Genomic DNA, 22,316 nt, shown 5'->3' with positions numbered 1-22,316 from the left:
TAGTTTATCCCTATGGTAACCCTGATCCCACCCAAACAGAGATATTCCCTCTGTCCTGTCCATTTCCTCCCCCACTTCATTGCAACTGAATACCGACTTCACTTCTTTCCAGTTCTGGCTTTTAGATGCAATTCATTGATTCATTTCTCTTTCCACAGATGACTATTCACAGCATATTCTGTTCTTATTTGAGTAAAATGAATGATTTTCTATCTCTCCAGAGATACTGACTGACATGCTCACCACATGAGGTGCCAACAGGGAAAGTTGCATTGTAGAACTACATGCTTTACAAAGAAAAAAAAAACATACATTTAACAGGGTTAAGCAATCCCAGTCAGAAATTTTCACTCCTGGATCAGAGAGATATGAATTATGGAGAAAAAAACATGCAGAAAGGTATCCGGTGTTGTGAATGAAACTGAGTATTCTGCAGAATACAGTGTGTGAGTGGTAAATTCAGCTAGAAATACAATGAAACCTTGTTAGAATGCGATTCATTAATCTGCGGAATCGCTTATAGCATGGATGTCTGTGGACCCCAAACTTTGCAAATAAGTTGATTAAAATTCAGAATTCCAATATAAAAAGAATGCATTTGCTTTCTTTCATTGAAATTGTTAGTTATAAGCCACTTTCAGGTGGAATCGCTGGGAGAATGCAGGCCCAGAGTGGCCGAGGGTGTCTGCGAAGGGACTTTCAGGTGGCAGCGCTGAAGGCGGTGTTCTGCCACCTGAAAGGTCTGTAGCGGGGAGAGGTGCCACGGAGCAAATGCGGGTCTGGAGTTGGGGCAGGGGCAGCCGGCTGACAGCCCCCCTCCCCGCGGCCGACAGCCCCCCTGGCATGGGATGTCAGGGCTGGGGTGGCCAGTGTGGGACTTCGGGCCCTGAAGTCCCGCGCTGGGGGCTGTTGGCAGCAGAGAGGGGGGCGATTTGGGTTTGATTATTCGTGTGCACTCTGACCTATATGTATCTGTTCTGCAACTCGGTATGAAATCTTGGGCCCCAACTACCGTGCTCTAATGAGGTTTTACTGTAGACTGGTGATCAATTTTGGCTTCCTCCTAAAATTATTGTCTTTGAACAAATTTGAACTGATTACTATAGATGAATGCCAGAAGTGAAGTGAGATAGACTACCATTAAAATCAAGGTAGCATCTAACAGAGTAACTTTTAAAAACTATGGCAAAATTGCAGGCATTGGGCATTAAGGGCAAAGCACTCACTGATTAGAGTTGTAGCTTTCAAAAAGGATGAAGATTGTAGTTTTTGAAAATCAATCCTCCTAGCCCAGGGTCATCACTGCAGGAGTTCCACAGAGCAGAGCTGCAAATGCTTCATCAGTGTTCATAGTCAACATAATGTAAATATTTTGTAGTGCACCACTGTGGGTTGTATGTGTATAGGTGTGTGTGTGTGTGTGTGTGTGGAGCTTCCTGAGATGGTGAAAGGCATAAGTAGTCTCTTGTTATTTGAATTTTGCATCTCAAAGTTTTTTTAAGAAGCCTCTCAATTAATAGGAGACATAGCAATCAGTAACTATCCTTCCAATAATTGGATGAAGGGTAGGTGATGACTGGTGATTGCAGAATACTCAGTTTCATTCACAACACCGGATACCTTTCTGCAGCAAGACCTAGTTAATGTTCAAACAAGAATATCACAAAGGTGCCTAACAATGACCATTTCCAGCAAGATACCATCTAAAAGTTACAAGACAGAAACATGCTGAGTGCAGGTTCACCTGTATTTCAGACGCTATATCAAGGACACAGCAACCAACATGATTGAAATCAAAGACACAGCCCTAAATCATCATTTCCTCCACTGTCAGTGCAAAGTGGCTGTGGATGTGACCATGTACAAAATGCACCATAGTACTCACCCAGACTCCTCGGGAGTGCTCTCCAAATCCACAACCTCTGCCACGAAGGTCAAGGGCAACATACTCATTGGAACATTGCCGGTTGCCCTCCAAGACACGCACCATCCTCATTTACGAGTAGTTCATGATCATTGTCACAGCAGGGTCTAAATCCTGGAACTTCTTTCCCAGTAAGATTGTGGGAAAACACTTGCCCCGAAGAACTGTCCAAGATGGCTCAAAGTATTTTCTGAGGGTGTGGGATTCCTCCATCCCAATTCTCACGTCGGAGGAACTCAAGCAACATGCATGAGCAGATACGGCCAGTCACTCCTGGATTGAGACTAATGTTGAACAGACATTGAAAAGAAACGGGGAGAGACCACCGGCATTTCACACAGCACCCTCTCCCTCAAGGCTAAGCTCATACCGACCCATCCGCCCCAGTGAACCACCTGCCTTGCCTTCAGCACCAGCTGAAGGCCACGCCCCCTTCTCGCTCCGAATTGATCCCGGCACCTTGGTCTGAGCGTAAACGTGGCGCAGCGCGTGCGGCGATTGGCCCAATCGTCCTTCAATCAAGCAGGAGTGGGCGTGTCGCTCCACTCGATTGGTTCGTTGAACCGGCGCTGCGGAAGCTCTCGAAGGGTATCTCTTCCCACCCTCGGCTGTCACAACCGGCTGAGTGAGAGCCGCGGATTGCAGTCCGGCCGCAGGAAGACGGACCCAGGCAGGTAGGAGACGGGGTCGCAGGTCCGGCAGGGACGCGCTCATTCACTGAAGATGGGCAGCTCGCCATCTGATCCGTTCACGGTGTTTGCAGCCGAGGACACCGGCTCCTCTGAGATTTGCACGTTACGGTCCGGCAAAGGCTGATCTGTTGGGGTGGGGTGGGGAGGGAGGGGGGGGGGGTGACCGAGTGGTTGCTTTGTTCTGGGCACAAGACCAAACCTGAGCATCCCTGCAGAATCGACAAACGTGAATAAATCCGGAATGGGAAACAGTGCAAACTGGTGGTGTTGCCCGTCCCTGATGATCTGTTGGGTTTTTTTACTTTCCGGCGTTGTTGGTGGGAATTTTTAGGGGGTGTCGGTCTCGCTGTTTCGATATTCCGAGATTAGTGGAAGTGGGTGCCTTGAGGAGCGCTGACCGTTTGCCATCTCTCTGCTGAGCTAATGGTGATGGGACTGCGCTGCTTGTTGCAGGGCTGCACTTAATGGCACTTTCCCTTTGAGCAGGATGAGAGGAGACGACCCCTTTGCTGCTAGGAAGAACCTGAAACGCTTCAGCGACCGAGCTGCTGCCGGTGGGTTTTTCCTTCAGGCTGCAGACATCCGTGATCCTAATAATCACATCCTCTCGCAGGAAGATTTCGACGAGATAACGGATTTCAATGACCTCCCAACCTCACTCTTTGCCTGCAACGTGCATCAGTCGGTTTTCGAAGACGAACAGCGAAGGGTATGTAGGATCGTCAGTCACATGGAATGCAGATGGATCTGAAATGTTGGAACAATTGGGCGAATGCGTCCAGAATCCTTTAGTGCCATGGGGTGAAGCAGGTCAGAATATCTCTAACCAAACTCCTTGCTGAGTGCCTGGGAGTAGACATGAGAGTCCATGAAAGAGGGAGAGTGGTGATTGAGATTGAAGATTGTGCTATTAGGTGTTAGGCATTCTAACAAAATAAGAATTTGTTGGAGAAAAGAGGTCAGCTATTCAGATTTCCGACAGGACATGGAGATACTGCCTAGCTAACCTTAAGCGTGGCACATGTTATATCTTGGTGAGTGATAAAAATAGGGAGGGGAAAGATGATGGGTATAAGAAGCAAATAAAATGGGATTTGTGCAATGAGGTGCTTGGATCCGATGGGACAATGGGCCCGTTTCTGTAATGTATGATGAGTTGTTTTAATCTGTCTACTTAGAATGATTAACTTGCTAGCAGATTGTGTGGCCAATTATCTGTGTACATGAATTAGATGTTTTGCGGGGATTTGGAAAGTGCATGGGAGGGGAAAAAAATTGATAAGAAGGTGGAAAACGAGAGAGGGCTCATCCATGGCATAAACACCGTCATAGACCTCCTGCATTGAATGGCCTGTTACTGATCTTGAATGGCCTAGTCTGAACTGTGAAATCCCATTTAAAAGAATGACTATTCAATCTGCTCATCAACGTGTGGTGTTCCACAACTGAAATAATGGTCCCAAATGTTATAATCTTAATATTGCATACGATTTTGGTCTGATTTCTAATGATGGGTCAAAATCTTATCAGACCATTGAACTTTTATCTAATTTATAAAGGTGCCAACTAAGAGTTGAACTCATGAGCGGCAAGGTTGGCATATTGCCTTGAAAAGTCCAGCGATCGGGACTGGGATTCGAATCCCGTGCTGCCTGTTTGTACGTGTTTCCTCCCAACATTTGAATCATACTGGGGGTGTAGGTTAATTGGGTGGCATGGACTTGTGGGCCATAATGGCTGCATATCTAAATTCAAACTTAAAATTTAAATTTAAAAATATTAAAAAACTCTGAAATTGCCAGGTTCAATCCCAGTCCCTGAAATTGAAAGTCAAAATCATGTTGTATTTTTGGTACTGCAAATTATTTATAAAAATTGAGTGATTTCAGGATTTGAGCATTTGTTTCTGTGTTCATTTTCTCTTGTGTTTAGCAATTTTGTTTATAGAACCTAGAGTTGCAATCTGAAGATTTGTTCCTCCAGCTGTTCTTATAAACTTGTAGCACAACAAAGCAAAGAACTGTGCAAAGCACATGAAAACATATCACTATTTATAGCACACCGAAGAAAACCACTTATCCTGTGTTATTTTTGGAAGTGGTATGACAAACCTACTGCAGTTCTTCAAGGGTTACTGTCCAACCACCCTGATAACCAAACCCTATGTCTCAATGTTTATTGTAGGACGTTGTCAGTTTAGTGCAACCCATTTCACAAAATACAATAGGACTGTAAAATATGAACAAGTTTTTGATATGTGCACTTATTACTATTGCAGTATATATTATCCATCTTATTTTTCTTTAAAAATTAATAGCTAATCAGTTATTTTCATTTTGTCCACATTCTTTCTTATGTCGAAATAAATTGCAGTAAGGATTAAAGCTCCAAATAGCACAACACTCCCCTACATAATCTATTTTTGTTCATCAGTCTAGTGAACATTTTTAGATCCCAAATGAAAGATGCTTGAAGTATGTTTTAAAAAATTGGTTCAAAATTAGCTCCAGATTTTGGAACTTCATGTGGATCTTCTGAATTCTGTGAGTAACATTTACAATTAGTGTTTTTACTTGAATACACAGCAGCATTTTGAAATTTTTGAAGTAGGTGCTTCTTGAGAGGTAAGTTGAATTCCTTATTTAACGTGTCAGATTGAGTGAGGCTAATCCAATTTAAGCGTGCAAATTTTTACTGGCTGACTGTAAACTGTTTTGGGTCTTGTACAATAAGCCACTCAAAAATAAATGACTGATGTCTGTTTCAAATATGTCAATTTCAGAATGATTATACTGTGAATAAGGGGTTCACATGGTGTTCCCATTGTATGAGTGGGACTGGCAATGTTTATAGCTTTCGATCAAGGCGAGGGAGTAGGTGCAAAATTATTTTCTGCTGTTCTTATTGGAAATGCAGTATGTTTGGCATTTTGTAATTTTTGACTGAAATGTTCTCTTCATTTTTCAAAGCTTTTGATTAGAGAAGGTCGATGTTTATTATTTCATTGCTACTGGAGATTTAGCAACAAAGTACTGGATCATTTTATTACTTGCATACATTATTGTTTTCCATTTTACAAAAGTAAAATAAATGTTTCAGAACTTAACAAAAATATGCTTCAGAAATATGGAACTGAACTATTTATTGTTGTGTACCGATATACAATGGAAAATCTTCACTTTGCATGCAATCAATCAACTCAATTTATCCTTGTGACAGCAGGTCGGGCAAAATAAAACAAAAGTGCTGAGTATGATATTACAGAGAGATGCCTAAAAGAGTTGCTGTGAATGTAAAGAGCTAATCAGCTCACAAAGGTGTGACACTCTGGTGTTTTATGGTGCACTGATACATGAACATTAATCCCACAGTGTTTGGGGATCTTTGAAAACAAGCCTCAAGATGGTTTTGAAGATTAATTCAAGTTGAAGATACAATGAGTTATGTGATTAGCATGATGAGATTTTAAAATAATTATTGTAATACTTCCACGTTTTCTGCTGAATGTGAAAATTGCCATTGGTAATAAATGGAGCACAGCCCAATTTGCATTGAGGATTATAGTTCAAAATTCAAAGCTCATTTTTATTGTCAGGGGACATACATGGCATCACATACAACTCTGAGTTTCTTTATCCTGGAGACCAGGTTGAATTTCTACTTGTCGGTAGTACAAAAACTGTACTCATGAAAAGATGTGCATACAGTAGAGAGAAATGTAAACAAACCATTCAATACTGGATAAAATAAATATTCAGTAATAAATAATGTGCAAAGTAAAATTTCTTAATCATCAAGCAATCATCAAGGATTCACACCACCCAGCACACGCTCTTTTCTCACTGCTGCCATCAAGAAAGAGGTAGAGGTGCCACAAGACTCACACCACCAAGTTCAGGAACAGCTGATACACCTCTACCATCAGAATCTTCAATGACAAACTCAAACACCCCCTCATTTAAGGACTCTTACTTGCGCATTTTACTTATTTTTTTAAATTCTATCTGTATTGGACAGTCAGTTTGTTTACATTTGTTTTTTTTTTTACAGTTCTTTATTTGTTTACATGTATACGCTGTGTACAGTTTTTTTTTGCATTACCAATAAGTGGTAATTCTGCCTTGCCCGCAGAAAAAGAATCTCACGGTGGTAGGCCATGTCATGCATGTACTCTGACAATAAATCTAAAATCTTAGTTTCTGAGTGGATCCTTGATGATTGCTGTTCTCCAATGACAGCATTCCAGGTAGATTTTTTTGATGGTGGGAAGACACAGATAGTCTGTGTCCACTATCTTTTGCAGGGCTTTCTGCTCAGAGGTATTGGTGCCCCCATACCAGGCCATGATGCGGCTGGTCAGCACACTTTTCATTGCACATCAAGTGCAAAATCATTAATGTGTATCTGACAGACTTTTCCAATGGTCATATCTGATAGTAGCATAGAAAAGATGTGCACTGTTGTCAAGCTGATCCAAAGATGAGGTTTCAGCAATATCTATCGGAAAGGACAAAATAAATGGATATTACTGGGGTATTTTTTTCTTTGAAACATGAAATCATATGGCAAATAATATCTACTTTATTATTTAGCTTCCAACCGTCTTTCTGTAGCTTTCAAGTTGGAACTATCGAATGGGGTGGAGGGGACTATATTACAAACTAATTTCTACACTAATACTCATGTTGAGTAACTAATTTGTCTGCCCTTGGGACAATCCCAGACTCTAACAAATCCAGCAGATGGGATCATTTCCATTGCAAGCTCCAAGGCACAAGTGCTTTGTTCTGAATCAGATACACCCTGTTCTTTTGGACAGACACCAGTACTCATCATATAAGGTTGATGATTTCTGCTGTAGTTCACATTTCTGTACATTTCTTAATATATTATCAGACCTGTTTGTGGAACAACTTTCTGTCACATTTTCAGCCTCTTGCACACCAGAGTTGTTCTCTCTAAAATTAAATATGCTCTTTCTCTAAAAAATGCACATTAACTACTTAAATTAACAAATTGACAATAATCCTGTTCTGACCCATGGCTCAAAAATAATCTGAGCTACTGTATTTATTTGATAAATCAAATGATATACAGGGATCTATCTCTCTGAAGAGAAGACCAATGTTCTCTCTCAGGCCTTTGTTAATGCCATTTAAATAGTTGTCTGAATTAGGATGTTTTTAGACTGTCTAATACCTCAGATCTGTCATTTCTGCTCTTCAAAGATGTTCCTCTGCCTCATTGAATCATTTCCTGATCAATGCCCTATTCTTCCTTGGAAAAACTTTGAGAACAATACTAACAATTGGGCTTCCATATTTTCCAATGGGCTTGCTTGTGCATTTTACATCTGCAGAGATAAAAATCAAGTGACACATAAAACAAACATGTGACTTGAATCACAGAGGAGATTGCAGATCCTGGAATCTGAAGTGGAACACAATCTGCTGGGAACTCAATGGGTTAAGCAGCATCAATGGGCGGAAACAAAAATTGATGTTTTGAGTTGAATACTTTATCATCTCAAAGGGTTTTGGCCCAAAATGTGGAACATTTCTTTTCTTCACTGATGCTCCTCGACTTGCTAAGTTCCTCCAGCAAATTGAGTTTCACACCTGACATTAATCCATTCATTTCACAAATAGCAATTTGGTTAAATTGACAGTTTGATTTCCACCCCCCCCCCATGGAAGAAGTTTGATGTCAATGGTAAACATATCAATCTTCTTTTGAAATATGTCACATCATTCAAAAGTGCAAATGTGACTTATTAAATTTCTAAATCTAATTGAAATGTGAGAGAGAAAATGACCAATTTGAGAAGAACGGGCTTGCAGGGATTGTGGTTGAAAAGTCTAGAGCACAGGTGCTGGCATCCTGCAAGCTCTTGGCAATAGCTCACATATCTTTAATGATTTCAGGACATCACCGAGATTACAATGAAAAATTCACCACAGATCATTGCACAGCCTCTGCTAAGCCTCTTGTGACATTGTGACCCATAGCCCATTTTCATTTGTGAATGCATGAAGTTCAGGTCACCTTATTCGAAACATGCTGAAGGCACTGTTTGTACTGATAGAACCTTTGTTTTATCTCTGGTTTCAAATCTAATTGATGAGTCATGATTTAAACTGAATTATACCAAGTTGAGAAATGGAGATCCTATTGCAAAATGGATTCTGCTGGACACATTTAATTTCATTTGTATGTCTCCTTGGGCACCTAATTGCAGCATGTTATTCCAATATTGGTTTTCTTAACAATGGTAAAACTTATTGCAGCACTCAGCACTTGTTACTAAACTGCAAAATTGATTTAAAGATGTAATAATTTAATTTTTAACATTTCATAAACATCTTAATGAAATACATAAAATGCCAAAATGTGTACTTGAGTTATTACTGTCGTGTTTCATCAAGGAAATCATCCATGCCTTCTCAAAACTGCCTTTTTTAAAACAAAATATATGTACTTTAAACAAATATTTATAGCAATGGTATAATTATGAATAATCATGCTCCACTTATTGGATGTTTTGACTTGCCTAATGGAGATAATCAAATATAAAGACAACATAGTAGTGTGCAGCATGAATAACAGCTCTCACGATTGGAGGGAGAACAAATGCTTTTATTAGCTTATAACTATGGGTAGGGTTTCACAGTGGTCTTCAGAAGGGTTCTGGGTTTAGGCGAGAAACCAGGGTTATATGTGAGCAGGTGTGGGCCGAGCCAGGAGGCAGGGCCAGCCATCAGCACAGCACAGCACAGCACACCACAGTGAATCCCAGTTCACTGCACAGGGCATCTGGCAGAGCTGTTGCCTGACAGCTTCAATCCTAAATTCCAGAGTTCATGTGTGGAGCTTTTATTCTTGTGCATGTGGGTTTTCTCTGTGCCGTGGATGAGTGTGTCCCCACCAAATTATTCAGGGTTTTCCCCAACTAGAAGACCTGGATGAACAATGAAATCTGGAACCTGCTGAGAGCCAGATCACAGTTCAGAGATCTGGAATAATACAGAAGGAGTAGATATGACCTATGAAAAGCCATCTCCTGGTTGAAACTGAAACAATAAAGGATACTAACAGTTGTGGCAGGCCCTGAATGATATAATGACCAATTTGACCACAGTAACAGGGAAGAACCACCCCCTCTGCACACCCATGAAATCCAATGATCCTCTCCTGTCTGTATCCGAGGATGATGTGTGGGCTGCCTTCAGGACCATAGATCTGAGGAAAGCATTTGGTCTGGACGGAGTACTTGGCTAAATATTTAAAAATCTTTGTTGACCAACTTACCAATGTATTCACAGATAACTTCAACATCTCAATCCGACAGGGCATGGTACCCACCTGTTTCAAACAGACGTCAATCATACTGGTGCCCAAGAAGAGCGTAGTCACCTGCCTTAATGACTATCGACCAATAGCACTTAAATCAGCAGTGAAGTGTTTTGAAAGGCTGGTGTTAAAGTGTATCTGCTCCTGTCTGAGTTGCAACATGGATCTGTTGCAATTCACCTTTCGTAGCAACATGTCTATGGTGGATGCCATCTCACTGATATACACAAACTCCTGGAACACCTGAAGAGCAAAAATGCATTCATCAGGATGCTCTTTATAGACTACAGTTCAACATTTAACACCATCATCTCCTCATAACTGATCAGCAAACTCTAAGGCCAGAAATTCAACACCCCACTGTGTAATTGGATCATAAATTTCCTTTTCTTCTGACCACAATCAGTGACAATTGGTAGAACATCACCTCCACAATCTCCATCAGTACCAGAGCACCACAGGGCTGCATTCTTAGTCCCCTGTTCAACTCACTTTACACCTATGACTGTGCGGCCTGGTACGACAATAACACCATCTACAAATTTGCTGACAATACCAATGGTGGGCTGTATTAAAAAGATGATGAGTCAATATACAGGAGGGAGATAGAACACTACAGCACAGAAAGCAGGCCATTCAGCCATTCAAGTCTGTGCCAAAACATAATTCTGATAGTTCTACTGACCTGCACCCATTCCATAACCCTCCAGACCTCTCCCATCCATATATCTATCCAATCTATTCTTTAAAAATTAAGAATGAGCCCACATTTACCACGTCAGATTGCAACTCGTACCACACTCCCACCAGTCTATGAGTGAAGAAGATCCCCCTAATGTTCCCCCTTAACCTTTCCCCCTTCACCCTACAGCCATGTCCTGTATTTATCTTTCCTAATCTAATTGAAAACTTGGATAATTGGTGCACCAACAACAACCTTGCACTCAAGGTCACCAAAACCAAGGAGCTGATTGTTGACTTCAGGAAGGGAAAATCAGAGATATATGATGTAGTGATCATTGAGGATCAGAAGTGAAGATGGTGAGCAAATTTGAGTTCTGGGAGTTACCATCTCAGAGGATCTTTCCTGGGCCCAACACACTAATGGTATCATGAAGAAAGGACGTCAGTGCCTCTGCTTCCTCAGGAGTTTGTGAAGGTTTGGTATGTCATTGGAAACACTGGCAAACTTCTGCAGATGTATGATGGAAATATGCTGATGGTCTACATCATGATCTGGTATGGTGGACACAGCCCAGGATGATACATGCTAAACCCTCCCTACCATCAAAAACATTTACCAGGAATGCTGCCATTGGAGAGCATCCACACCACCCAGCACACACACTGTTCTTACTGCTACCAGCAGGAAACAGGTATAAATAAGTGCCACAAAACCTCCACCACCAGGTTCAGGAACAGCTGCTACCCCTCCACCATCAGACTCCTCAACAACAAACTAAATCAGGGACCAATTTAAGGACTCTTACTTGTGCACTTTATTGATTTTTTAAAAAATTCCCTCTGTATTGCACAGTTTGTTTACATTTCTATATCTGTTTACATGTGTATGTTGTGTAGTTTTTTTTTGGATGATCAGTAAGAAGTAATTCTGCCTCACCCTCAGGAAAAAGAATCTCAGGGCTGTACTTGATGTCACATTTGTACTCTGACAATAAATCTGTAATCTTCTCCAGGTTCCTCCCACAAGCTAAAGATGTGTGGTTGTGTTTATTAATTGGCCATAATAAATTGCCCCCAATGTGTAAAATTTGTGATGGAATATGGAGTGAATGAAATGGATTAGTGTAAATGAGTGATTGATGGTTGGTGTATGGACTTGGTTGATTCCAAGTAGGATGACTCTATATGTAACAGGTTAAACAATAATGCAAAGGGAAATGTTTCCTCTGTGTGCTGTGAAGTGAATTTTGAATGTGCATTTTCGTAGCTGATCTGATGGCTGAAGTTCCAAAATCTGTCCAATAAATCTGCCTTTCATCATTGAGGGAGAGTGAGTTTTATTAGCTTCCTCATTGTGTATGTTGTTTGGAGTGAGTTCAGGGTACTTGTTCCTCGGAGTGAATTTCTCCTGGCTTTAACACCAGCTCCATAGCCAAGAAAGCCTACCTCTACTTCCTGTGAAGGCTGAGGAAAGTCCATCTCCCACCCTCCATCATCATTACCTTCTACAGAGGATGTATTGAGATCATCCTGTGCAACTGTATCACTGCCTGGTTTGGAAGCTGTACCACCTCGGACTGCAAGACTCTGCAGAGGATCATGAAGTCAGTGGAAAAGACCATGGGGAACCTCTTCCAAGCATGTAGGTCATCTACATTAGATGCAGGTGGAAAGCAATAAGCATTGTGAAAGATTCTAAACACCCCACGGAGGTGCAGGCTTGTGCAGGGCTGAGAGCCCCAAGACACTGGGAGTATTGCCAGTCCTCCAGGCTGACATCACAATGGTCCTGGGGCAGCAAAGTATCATGGAAGTTGTGCTTATAACCTCACATGGGTGTTTCAGTAAAATCAGTTAAACCAATTCACACTGACTACTGTGTCTTTGTTCGTTACATTTGGTGACCCCGATGACCCAAATCGGCAAATTTGGACCTTATGATGAATGACACTAATGCATTTTCCTTGAAGCTGCCTACATTCTGGACCTCTTGGTCTAACACCATGAAATACTATTACGTGGACAGTTCTCTAGACCAGGCACCACGAGCAGGATTGTCGATTTCCTCCAGCAGGCCCCCAACGAAGACAGGTAGGAGGCACTCATATGCAAGACTGCTGCATATGGATGGTCTGAGTGACTGCACACCATCTGCCCTCATGAGTGACATGTTGGTGCTGATGGACAGACACAGACCCTGCCTGCTGTTTGAGCAGATATTCCTAGAACGGTTGCCGGAGGACGTTCGCCTGCTCCTGACAGACGACATCTTCAGCGACTCTCGCAGGTTGGCTGCCCGAGTCAACACCTATGGCAGGCTAAGCAGCATGGCGGACCTGCGATCGGCTATGTTGCTACGTCACAGGCCAATCAATATGTGGTGCAGCCATTGACCAAGTTTCTGCATCACGTCAGGGTGCTTGGACTGGTTCAGTGCCGGAGAGAAAGCCTAACACAGCTAGGGTAGCTCAGAAAAGGAACGGTCAGGCTACTACCATCAGCTGCCCACCCTGACAATCATCCTGCTCACATCTGGGAAACGCCTTGGCCGGCCTTCAGGGATGGCTACAATGGTCAGCCACAAAGTATCTAAATTTGGGACTGGCACCCCGGTTGGCGTTTCCTGGTTGACACAGGAGCAGAGCTTAGTGTATTGCCTCCCAAGAGCCAGGATACTCATGCCGGAAAGACTGGGCCTCACTGTGGCTAATGGCAGCAATATCCGAACATACAGAGTGTGGACCATCCCTCTGGAATTCGGCCCCTGCCGGTTTAAAAGGACCTTCACACTGGATGTATGGCAACCCATGCTGGGAGCAGACTTTCTCCGAGCCCAGTGCCTCCTTGTGGACCTGATAGGATGCCGGTTAGTGAACTCTAAGACCTTCCAGTCCCCCCTGAAGCCAGTGCACTCTATTGGCACCTCACCTCGACTCTGTCATTTTCTCTCACAATGCTTATGCCAAGATCTTACCGGAGTTTCTGAGCATAGTTTTCTCAGCCATGCTGAAGCATAGCATCAGGCACCACATCCCCAAAGAGGGACTGCCTATACGCTGCAGTTTGCCAAGAAGGAGTTCCGTAAGATTGAGGATATGGGGATAGTACTATGCTCCAACAGTCCATGGGCATCCCCCTGCATATGGTACCCAAGGCATCTGACGGACAGATACCCGATTTCTCCATATCTAGGATTTCACCTCCAATTTTCACGGCGCAAAGATCTTTTCGAAAATCAATCCGGTTAGGCCATACCACCAGATCTTGGTGAACCCCGATGACGTCCCAAAAATGGTTCTCATCACTCCTTTTGGGCTGTTCGAGTTCCTCTGTATTCCTTTTGGGTTAAAGAATGCAGCACAAACCTTCCAGAGACTAATGGATTCAGTAGGCCACAGCTTGGACTTCATGTTCATCTATCTGGATGATATTCTTATTGCCAGCCGCTCCTGTCAGGAGCACAGCACGCACCTATGCCAGCATTGCTGGCCCCTTAGCAAATACGGATTGGCTGTCAATCATGCCAAATGCCAGTTCGGGCTTACAACCATCTGTTTCCTCGGGCACTGTATTGACCAGCCTGGACAGTGCCGCTTCCTTCCAAGGTGGAAACTGTACACTGGTTTGTGTGGCCTTCCCCAGTAAAAGGGATGCAGGAATTTGTAGGCATCGTAAATTTCTACCATCACTTTCTACCTGCGGCAGCTAAGATCATGTAGCCACTCTTCAAACTACTTTCCGGCCAGCCCAAGGACCTGGAGTGGAACGAGGAGGCAACTGCAGCTTTTGACAAAGTGAAGGATGTGTTGGCCAATGCCACCATATTTGTACTCCCATGGCTCTTACTGTCGACGCTTCAAGCACAGCCATAGGAGGCATCCTGGAGCAGCTGGTTGTTGGGAGTTGGAAGTCACTTGCTTTCTTAAGTCAGTAGTTGAGGCCACTGGAGCAGAAATACAGTGTGTTCAACTGAAAACTCTTGGCCCTTTACCTTGCTATCCACTATTTATGGTACTTCCTGGAAGGGAGGGATTTAACTGTTTTCATGGACCACAACCCCTTAACTTTGCTAAGAGGTTGGATCCGTGGTCCACAACACAACAGATGCATCTCTCCTACATCTCGGAATACATCACTATCATAAAGTACATTGTAGGCAAGGGCAATCTTGTGGCAGACGCACTCTCCCCTACGTCCATTTAATCAATCATCTCTTTGGTTCCTGGGATCAACTAGACTGCTCTGGCAGCAGTGCAGCTACAGGATACCAAGATACTGCCCTACCGTAACACCATTTTGGGGCTTAAACTGGAGGATGTGAGGTTTGAACCTTCTGGGGCTATGCTTCTTTGCGATGTATCCACTGGACAGCAAGACCCATCACACCAGTGGTTTGGAGGGGTTGTGTGTTCGATGCCATTCATAGCTTAGTGCACCCATCCATACGTGCTATGATGCAGCTGATCACCGACAAGTTTATGTGGAATGGTCTGCAGAAAAAAGTCAGCCACTGGGCTAGACCTTGTGCACAGTGCCAAACTTCCAAGATTCAGAGGCACGTCAAAGCCCCAATCTACTTATTTCCCTCGACGTATAGGCGTTTCAACCACTTGCATGTCGATATTGTTGGTCCCCTACCAATCTCCTGATACGCTACATACCTGTTCACCATGGTTGACAGGTTTACCAGATGGCCAGAAGCGGTACCACTCTCGGACACATCCATGACGTCCTGCACCAGGGCCCTCATTGCTAATTGGATAGCCAGTTTTGGGCTGCCAACAGACATAACTTCATACAGGGTGGCACAGTTCACCACGACACTATGGTCAGCGCTATCCCAGCTCCTTGAACCCACTTGCAGACCAATAGCTCCATCGAGAGGTTTCACCGCCATCTGAAAACTGCCCTGATGGCTCCATTCAATGGCCCCAATTGGATTGATGAATTGCTATGCTTGCTACTGGGAATCCACCTAATGCCGAAAGATAATCTGGCCTCATCCTCTGCCTAACTCGTGTATGGAGCCCTGCTTACAGTCCCGGATGAATTCGTACCACCAGCCTGAGGACAGGAAGAACCACCACAGCTCTCCTGACATGACTTTGGGAGAAAGTCAGCACCCTGGCACCTGTCCCAACTTCATGCCATAGACTGACTGCCTCCTACATCCCAGGGGGACGCGTCGACCTTGACTTCAGTGACTGTATGAGGGTCCTTACAAAGTGCTCTGACACAATGGAACGATGTGTGTAGTGGACATTGGTGGCAAGGAAGAAGCATTCACCAATGACTACATCAAGCCAGCTCACGTCAACCTGGAGCAGCAGGTGCTGGTAGCGTGCCTACGGCGGAGGGGCCGCCTGCCTAAACTAAAGAACTTTATACAACCAATGGACTCATCACTTCCTGACACAAGTTCTGGGAGTGGGGTGGTCATGTAGCAGGGCTGCGCTGACCCGCAAGCGAACTGGGTCACAGAGGTGTAGGCGCGCGTGGAACAGAGAGCCCCGAGACACAGGGAGTGTTGCCAGCCCTCTAGCTGATGTCACAATAATCCTGGGGACAGAAAAGTATCATGTGGGGATTGTGCTTATAAACTCACACATTAAAATCAGTTAAACCGACTCACAAAGATACTAAAAAGATATTAAGCCTTAAATCGTCTGCAATATCAGAGCTTTTAAACAGCATATAAGATTATAATCTCTACTAAAATACCTGTTCAATCCTAAAATAATGCATTTTAATACTGAACTATAAAAAACTATTTTTAAAATTTAAAAATGTAGATTTTTAAAACATTTTAAATATGATATGTCATACTCTCTCTTAATTCTACGTGTGTGTTCCAATTGTTATTTACCTTTAAAATTATGCCTGCTTTTTTCTTTCTCCTTTCTTTGTGGCAAGAATTTTTAAAAAATCTGATTGGCTGATCAGCCTGTCTGTGGGAAATGCCACACTATTTCCTTGGATGGTGCCATTTTCAAAGTAACATCAGACTAGCAGAAGTTATTGATCCAGATAGCAGTCAATCTCTCTGTGTCCATTTTTCTTCACTGACCATCCCATTGGTGCTCTTTTATAAGCATTTGTTGCATTTCAAAGAGTGCATTCTGTTAAATGCAAAATTCTATGAGACGATTGGCTTTCTAATAGTTCACTAAAGAGGTATTATCTTTCAACACATGCTGAGTAAATTTTGATGGACTGTTAAATAATGATGAGTGTTCTCGTCTGATCTTGCTTTGACAGTACTCCAATACACTTCTTTGAGCAAAAACATATTGGATGGCAATAATAATGGGAATGGGTTTGATTCCGCGCTCACTAATTCAAGTTTATGCACTTGATGAATTTTTAGCTAAGATTGACTTTGGAAGCTGCCACTGTTACTTTCAATTAATGTGGCTTTACAGTTCAGTTTATAAGATTTCCAGAGTAAGAGACCTTCATAAGGAGATTTGAGGCTTGTCATTATTACTGTGAAACAAAAATATTGAGACAGTTTTGTCAGTATTTTTTTTTCTTAATTGAGTTATTTATTCTGTAACAATTGAATTATTTTAAATCTTGTTTTAATAGTCACTTATTTTGTGATTTAAAAAAATATTATCTGAATTTGCTTCTTTGCTTTATTTCTTTGATTAAATCTATGGACCTTTGTGAGATAACTTTTTCATTCTCTTGATTCCCCCTGAGTTGACAGATTTTATTAAAAAGAAAGTAAATTTAGCATGTACTTTTTCTCCCAATAAATTCCATTTGTAGAGAGCCAATTGTAAATCAAAATCCCTAAATGTTCACTTTTAATCACATGTAGAAAATGGTATGATGGGGTGGAATGAATTTGCTCCTTTGACATCAGTCATTCCTATAAATTAATATTCAGCACGTACGATTGAGGGCACCTTTCCCTCTTTTGGTCCACTGGTGTCAATTCCATTAACCTTGTAAGCTAATGGAAAGTTAACAACTCGTGGAAAGTTACAACGATGAAACTCTGAGTAATATGTGATGATAATTTAAAGTTCTCAATGTGTTTAGTCATGCAGTTATTTTTAAAAATGTGACAGAGATCCCAATTAGATTAACTCGCTACTTCATTCATTCCCTAGGGTTATATATAGGAAACAACATTTTAGCACATTTTCAGTATGTGGAGGTAAACTAATTTAAAAATAAATTAAAAAATAATTGTCATGGAAAAAAATTACTGCTGTTTTATTTTTAGAATACCTTTAAAGATATTTCTTAAAAATCTCAACAATATCAAACTAGTTCCATGAAACATGGTCGTGATTATTGTAAAAAAATAATATTATTGGCCATGTCTTTTATGAAAAATGGGACATATGAGCTGAAGAGTCTGATTCTCTGCTACAAAATTCTGTGGTTGATTCTTGGAGACACAAAAGACTGCAAGGCCTCTAAAATCGTGTATAAAATCAGAATCAGGATTTATTGTCATGAACAAGTCATGAAATTTGGTGTTTTGTGGCAATATCATCGTGCAAACATACATATTATAACCATCTTATGACAGAACTATAAAAAATAATTGTAAAATAACAGTGCATGAAAAGTAAGGCGGTGTCTTTGTTTATTCAGGAATCTCATGGCAGCGGGAAATAAGCTGTCCTTGTGCCACTGAATGCTCGTATTTAGGCTCCTGTACCTTTTCTCTGATGGTAGCAGAGTGAAGAGGGCATGGCCTGAGTGGTGGGTCTCTTTGAGGATAGAGGCTTCTTTTTTAAGACCCCGCCTCATGTAGGTGACCTTGATGGAGTGAAATCTGGTGCCTGTGTTGTTGCAGGCAGAGTTAACAATCCTCTGGAATTTATTCTTGTCCTGAGTTTGGCACCTTCATACCAGGCAGTGATGCAACCAGCCAGAATACTCTCCAAAGTATACCCGTAGAAGTTTATGGTGACATACCAAACCACCTCAGACATCTCACATAGCCGCTGGTGAACCTTCTCTGTGATCGCATCAACATCGAGGCACCAGGACTGATCCTTGTAAATGTTGACACCCAGGAATTGGAAGTTCTTGTCCCTCCCCAGTAATGAGCCCTCAATGAGGACTGGGTTGTATTCCCCTGACTTCCTCCTAAAGTCCACAATTATCTCCTTGGTTTTGCTGATATTGAGTGCAAAGTTGTTGTCATTACACCATTCAACAAGCTGATCTATCTCCCTCCTGTATACTTCCTCATAACCATTTGTAATTCTGCTGACAACTGTGGTGTCATCAACAAACTTGTAGATGGCATTGGAATTGTACCTGGCCACAGTCATGGGTGTATAACAAATAGAACAGTGGGTTCAGCATGCATCCTTGGGGTGCACCTGGATTGATAATCAGTGAGGAGGAGACGTTGTTTCCAATTTATACTGACTGTGGTCTTCCAATGAGAATGTCAAGGATCCAGATGCAGAGGGGGATACAGAGGTCTAGAGTTTACAGTGCTGGAGGAAGTTAGTGAATTAAGCAGCATCTATTGGAGGCAAAGGGATACTTGATGTTTCAGGTCAAGACTCTACATCAGGACTGGAAATGTAGAAGGGAGGTTGTTAGTATAATGAGGAGAGAGGGATGTGTGAGGCAGGGGCTAGCAGATGAAACCAGGTGAGGAGAGAGATAATGGGCACATAGAGCCAGCTGGGGAAGGAGAGCGGTAGAATTGGGAGACAGAGTTGGTGGTTGAAAATGGAGATACAGAGACTGTAGATGTGGAACTAGATAAGAGATGGATCATGGGCAAATGGAACTAATTCAGTAACAGAATTTTGACAGTTCAGGCAAATCATTGTTCTTCAACCTTTCACCGGTTGGTTCTCTTTGTCCTTCAGGTCCTTTTCCATATAGACTTTTGTCAACAACATTAATATAGCATTAGAAATTTCTATTTGTGTTGTAGCTTTGTTTTTCTTTTTTCCATGTTTAACCTCAAATTGTGACCTCTCATTCAAAGAGTTGCTATTGAGCAATTGCATTGAAATGGTTCCTCATATAACTCCCAAAATAAATGCTGTTATTCAAGTGAATCTACTCTGTTCTGTGTAATTGTTTTGAATCATATGTTTTTGAAGGTCTAATTTTGAAAATGTGAGCATGAAAATGTTATTGAGACTGACTTCATAGACAGAAAGTGAGAGGATTTCTGCATGTTGAAACTTTATATCAGGATAATTTTCATGAAATAATAATATCACTTTTATTTACCAGAGGAAAGCTAAATCCAGCATTTTATTTTGTAAAGGTTGTTCCCATTCTGTTTGCATCTATTATATATGCAAATACTGAATATATTGTAACTTTTTCACTTGGTCTGTTCTGACCATAAGAATTTCATATGGACTGTCGCTTGACTCTAGAATTGATTGAACACCAGATGAGCTAGGTTTGCTGAATCTGTCTTGTGAATAATTAACAATATTGAAAAGGGATGCAGCAAAAATAATTACTATGTTGCCTATATGGTATCAGCAAGAAATGAAAAATGTGCATCTGATCTCTCCTGGAGGGTGTCAATCTTTGATCAAATAAATGTATCAAACCCATGTGAATTCAATTACTTCCATACAAGTGCAAACCTAAATTATTGGCGGTTTGCAGCGCCATCTGAATAACCTGGGCTGTGGCAGCTTAGGTAAGTATATTTGCTCCACGATGGTTTGACTTACAATTTTTCAAAGTTATGATGGTACAAAAGCGATACACATTTGGTAGAATCTGTACTTCAAATTTTGAATTTCGATCTGTTCCCACACATGCGGTATGTGGTACGATATTCTTTCACGATGCTGGCCGTTGGCAGCAGTCTGTTCTTGGGCATCGTCAGAAGAGAGAAAAATTGATGACCCTGTCGCTTTAGCATCCCCACGATCCTCATCCTCTAGCAATTAATTTTAGTTCAATGCTTCAAACATTTTTATTGGAAATTTAAAGGTGTGAAAAATTTGGGAGATTGTTTTAAAGAGGGTAAGTTTTTATCTTTTAATCAGATGAGGGAAGATTTTGGTAACGATAAGAACTCTTTATTTCTTTATTATCAAATTCGATCTTTGGTAAAATGTATGTTTGGTAGAAATATGATTTTACCTAAAATGACTAAATTTGAGACTTCTCTTATGAAGGTACCAGAGAAGGGTTATATTTCATCTATGTATCAAATATTACAGGATGGTATGGATAAAAAGGGTTGGGGATAGATCTAAAATTAAATGGGAAGCAGATATTGGTTTTACTTTTTCTGAAGAGGATTGGTTAGATATCTGTTATGATAGTGTAACTGGTTTGATAGATGCACGTTATGCAATGATTAATTACAATTTTTTACATCAATTATATTTGACAGCTGAAAAATAAAAAAAATATGGTTTTAATGAATCAGATTTGTGTTTTAGATGTGGTGATACGGTTGGAACTTTTTTTCATGCTGTTTGGTTATGTATACATATACAATCTTTTTGGAAGAAAATTCAATCGTTTTTAGAATACCTGTATAAGATTAAAATAGTTTTAAATCCAACAGTATTTTTATTGGGTAGTTTGCAACCTCTGAAAGGTTTGGGATTAGATAAATTCCAGCTTGCTTTTGTATATCTATCTTTATCCGTAGCCAAAAAATGTATTGCTAGTACGTGGAAAGATACAAATATGATTGATAATAATGAGATGAAATATTGTTTAATAATGGAAAAAAATTACATATGTTTCACATGATAATTATAAATTTTTATTAATAAGTGGCTGTTATACTCAGGATATTTACATTTCAATTTATATTGATTAGATTTTAATTTGTATATTTAACTTTTTCTTTAATATTCTTTCTTTTTTATGGCTCTCCTTAGGAGAATTGGCTGAAGGGGGGTTCTTTTCTTTTTTATATATATATATATATATATATATATATATATATATATATTTATATATATAACAAAAACCGTTCATGTTCGTGTTTAATTGCTGCATATGTAATATATTATTTGTTTTTTGAACGAATAAATAAAGTTTAAAAAAAATGCTTCAAACATTTTTCAGGCCCAGTGTGCTTTTCCGTTGTGCATGTTACTGGTGATATCAGTACATGTGTTATCAATTGACAACAGCACCACCAAAACCAGGTACAGTACAGAACCTATTCTTTATCAACACAATTTTTTCCACTTACGATGGGTTTGTCAGAACGCAATCCTATTGTAAGTAGAGGAGCACCTATACTACCTAGAGCTTCATGGAATTTCCAATAAAAATTCATAAATTTGGGGAAAAAAACATTTCTCCTCACCAAATACATTTGAATATTTTCCAGAACTTTCAAATGTTTATTCTTCAAAGAGATGTTTGTACTGTCTACCCTATCAGTTAGATGTACACATTTCCATTTCAATGTATCGAAGAAGTGCAGGCATGTTGTCAGTGTCAATAAATGGATGCAATTGGAGCAATGTTGGAGGTTGAAAACAGAGAGGTCTGTGCCAGCCTTCAGATTCTTCCATTGATGTCCTGAATCACAATCTAAACTCACAATACAGCTATTACTACCTAATATTGACCTTAACAATCTCAGGCAATATTTTTCCCTCTCACCACAGACATATAGTTTTCCATTTCAATTTGTTTTTTTTTTCTCTTTTCAACTGCTTCTTTTT

The 22,316-nt window shown here is 41.0% G+C and overlaps 1 protein-coding gene and 1 long non-coding RNA gene across 5 annotated transcripts in view; one reads left to right on the top strand and one right to left on the bottom strand.

Moving 5' to 3' along the window:
* The first annotated feature begins 2,501 nt into the window (after window positions 1-2,501).
* Window positions 2,502-22,316, top strand: part of rcan2 (regulator of calcineurin 2) — a 331,626-nt gene continuing 311,811 nt past the window's right edge. The window contains exons 1-2 of one of the 2 annotated variants that reach the window (XM_069886741.1): window positions 2,502-2,598; window positions 3,103-3,325. In XM_069886741.1, coding sequence (XP_069742842.1) covers window positions 3,104-3,325 — 222 coding nt within the window. In that variant the 5' untranslated portion in view covers window positions 2,502-2,598; window position 3,103. The remainder of the gene's footprint in view (window positions 2,599-3,102; window positions 3,326-22,316) is intronic. The other variant, XM_069886745.1, reaches the window with a different exon arrangement.
* Window positions 7,648-12,385, bottom strand: LOC138736745 (uncharacterized). 3 transcript variants are annotated; one of them, XR_011340543.1, is made up of 3 exons: window positions 12,097-12,385; window positions 9,925-9,978; window positions 7,648-7,969 (listed from the first exon to the last, which is right to left on the bottom strand). It is a non-coding gene; the product is annotated as an uncharacterized lncRNA (long non-coding RNA). The 3 variants fall into 3 exon arrangements; XR_011340542.1 differs by having other exon boundaries at window positions 12,153-12,385; XR_011340544.1 differs by lacking the exon at window positions 9,925-9,978 and having other exon boundaries at window positions 12,153-12,385.

This window comes from Narcine bancroftii, chromosome 6 (assembly GCF_036971445.1).
Source record: "Narcine bancroftii isolate sNarBan1 chromosome 6, sNarBan1.hap1, whole genome shotgun sequence".
Taxonomy (NCBI): domain Eukaryota; kingdom Metazoa; phylum Chordata; class Chondrichthyes; order Torpediniformes; family Narcinidae; genus Narcine; species Narcine bancroftii.
Note: the sequence above shows the minus strand (reverse complement) of the source record. Positions and strands in the feature narration are given on the sequence as shown.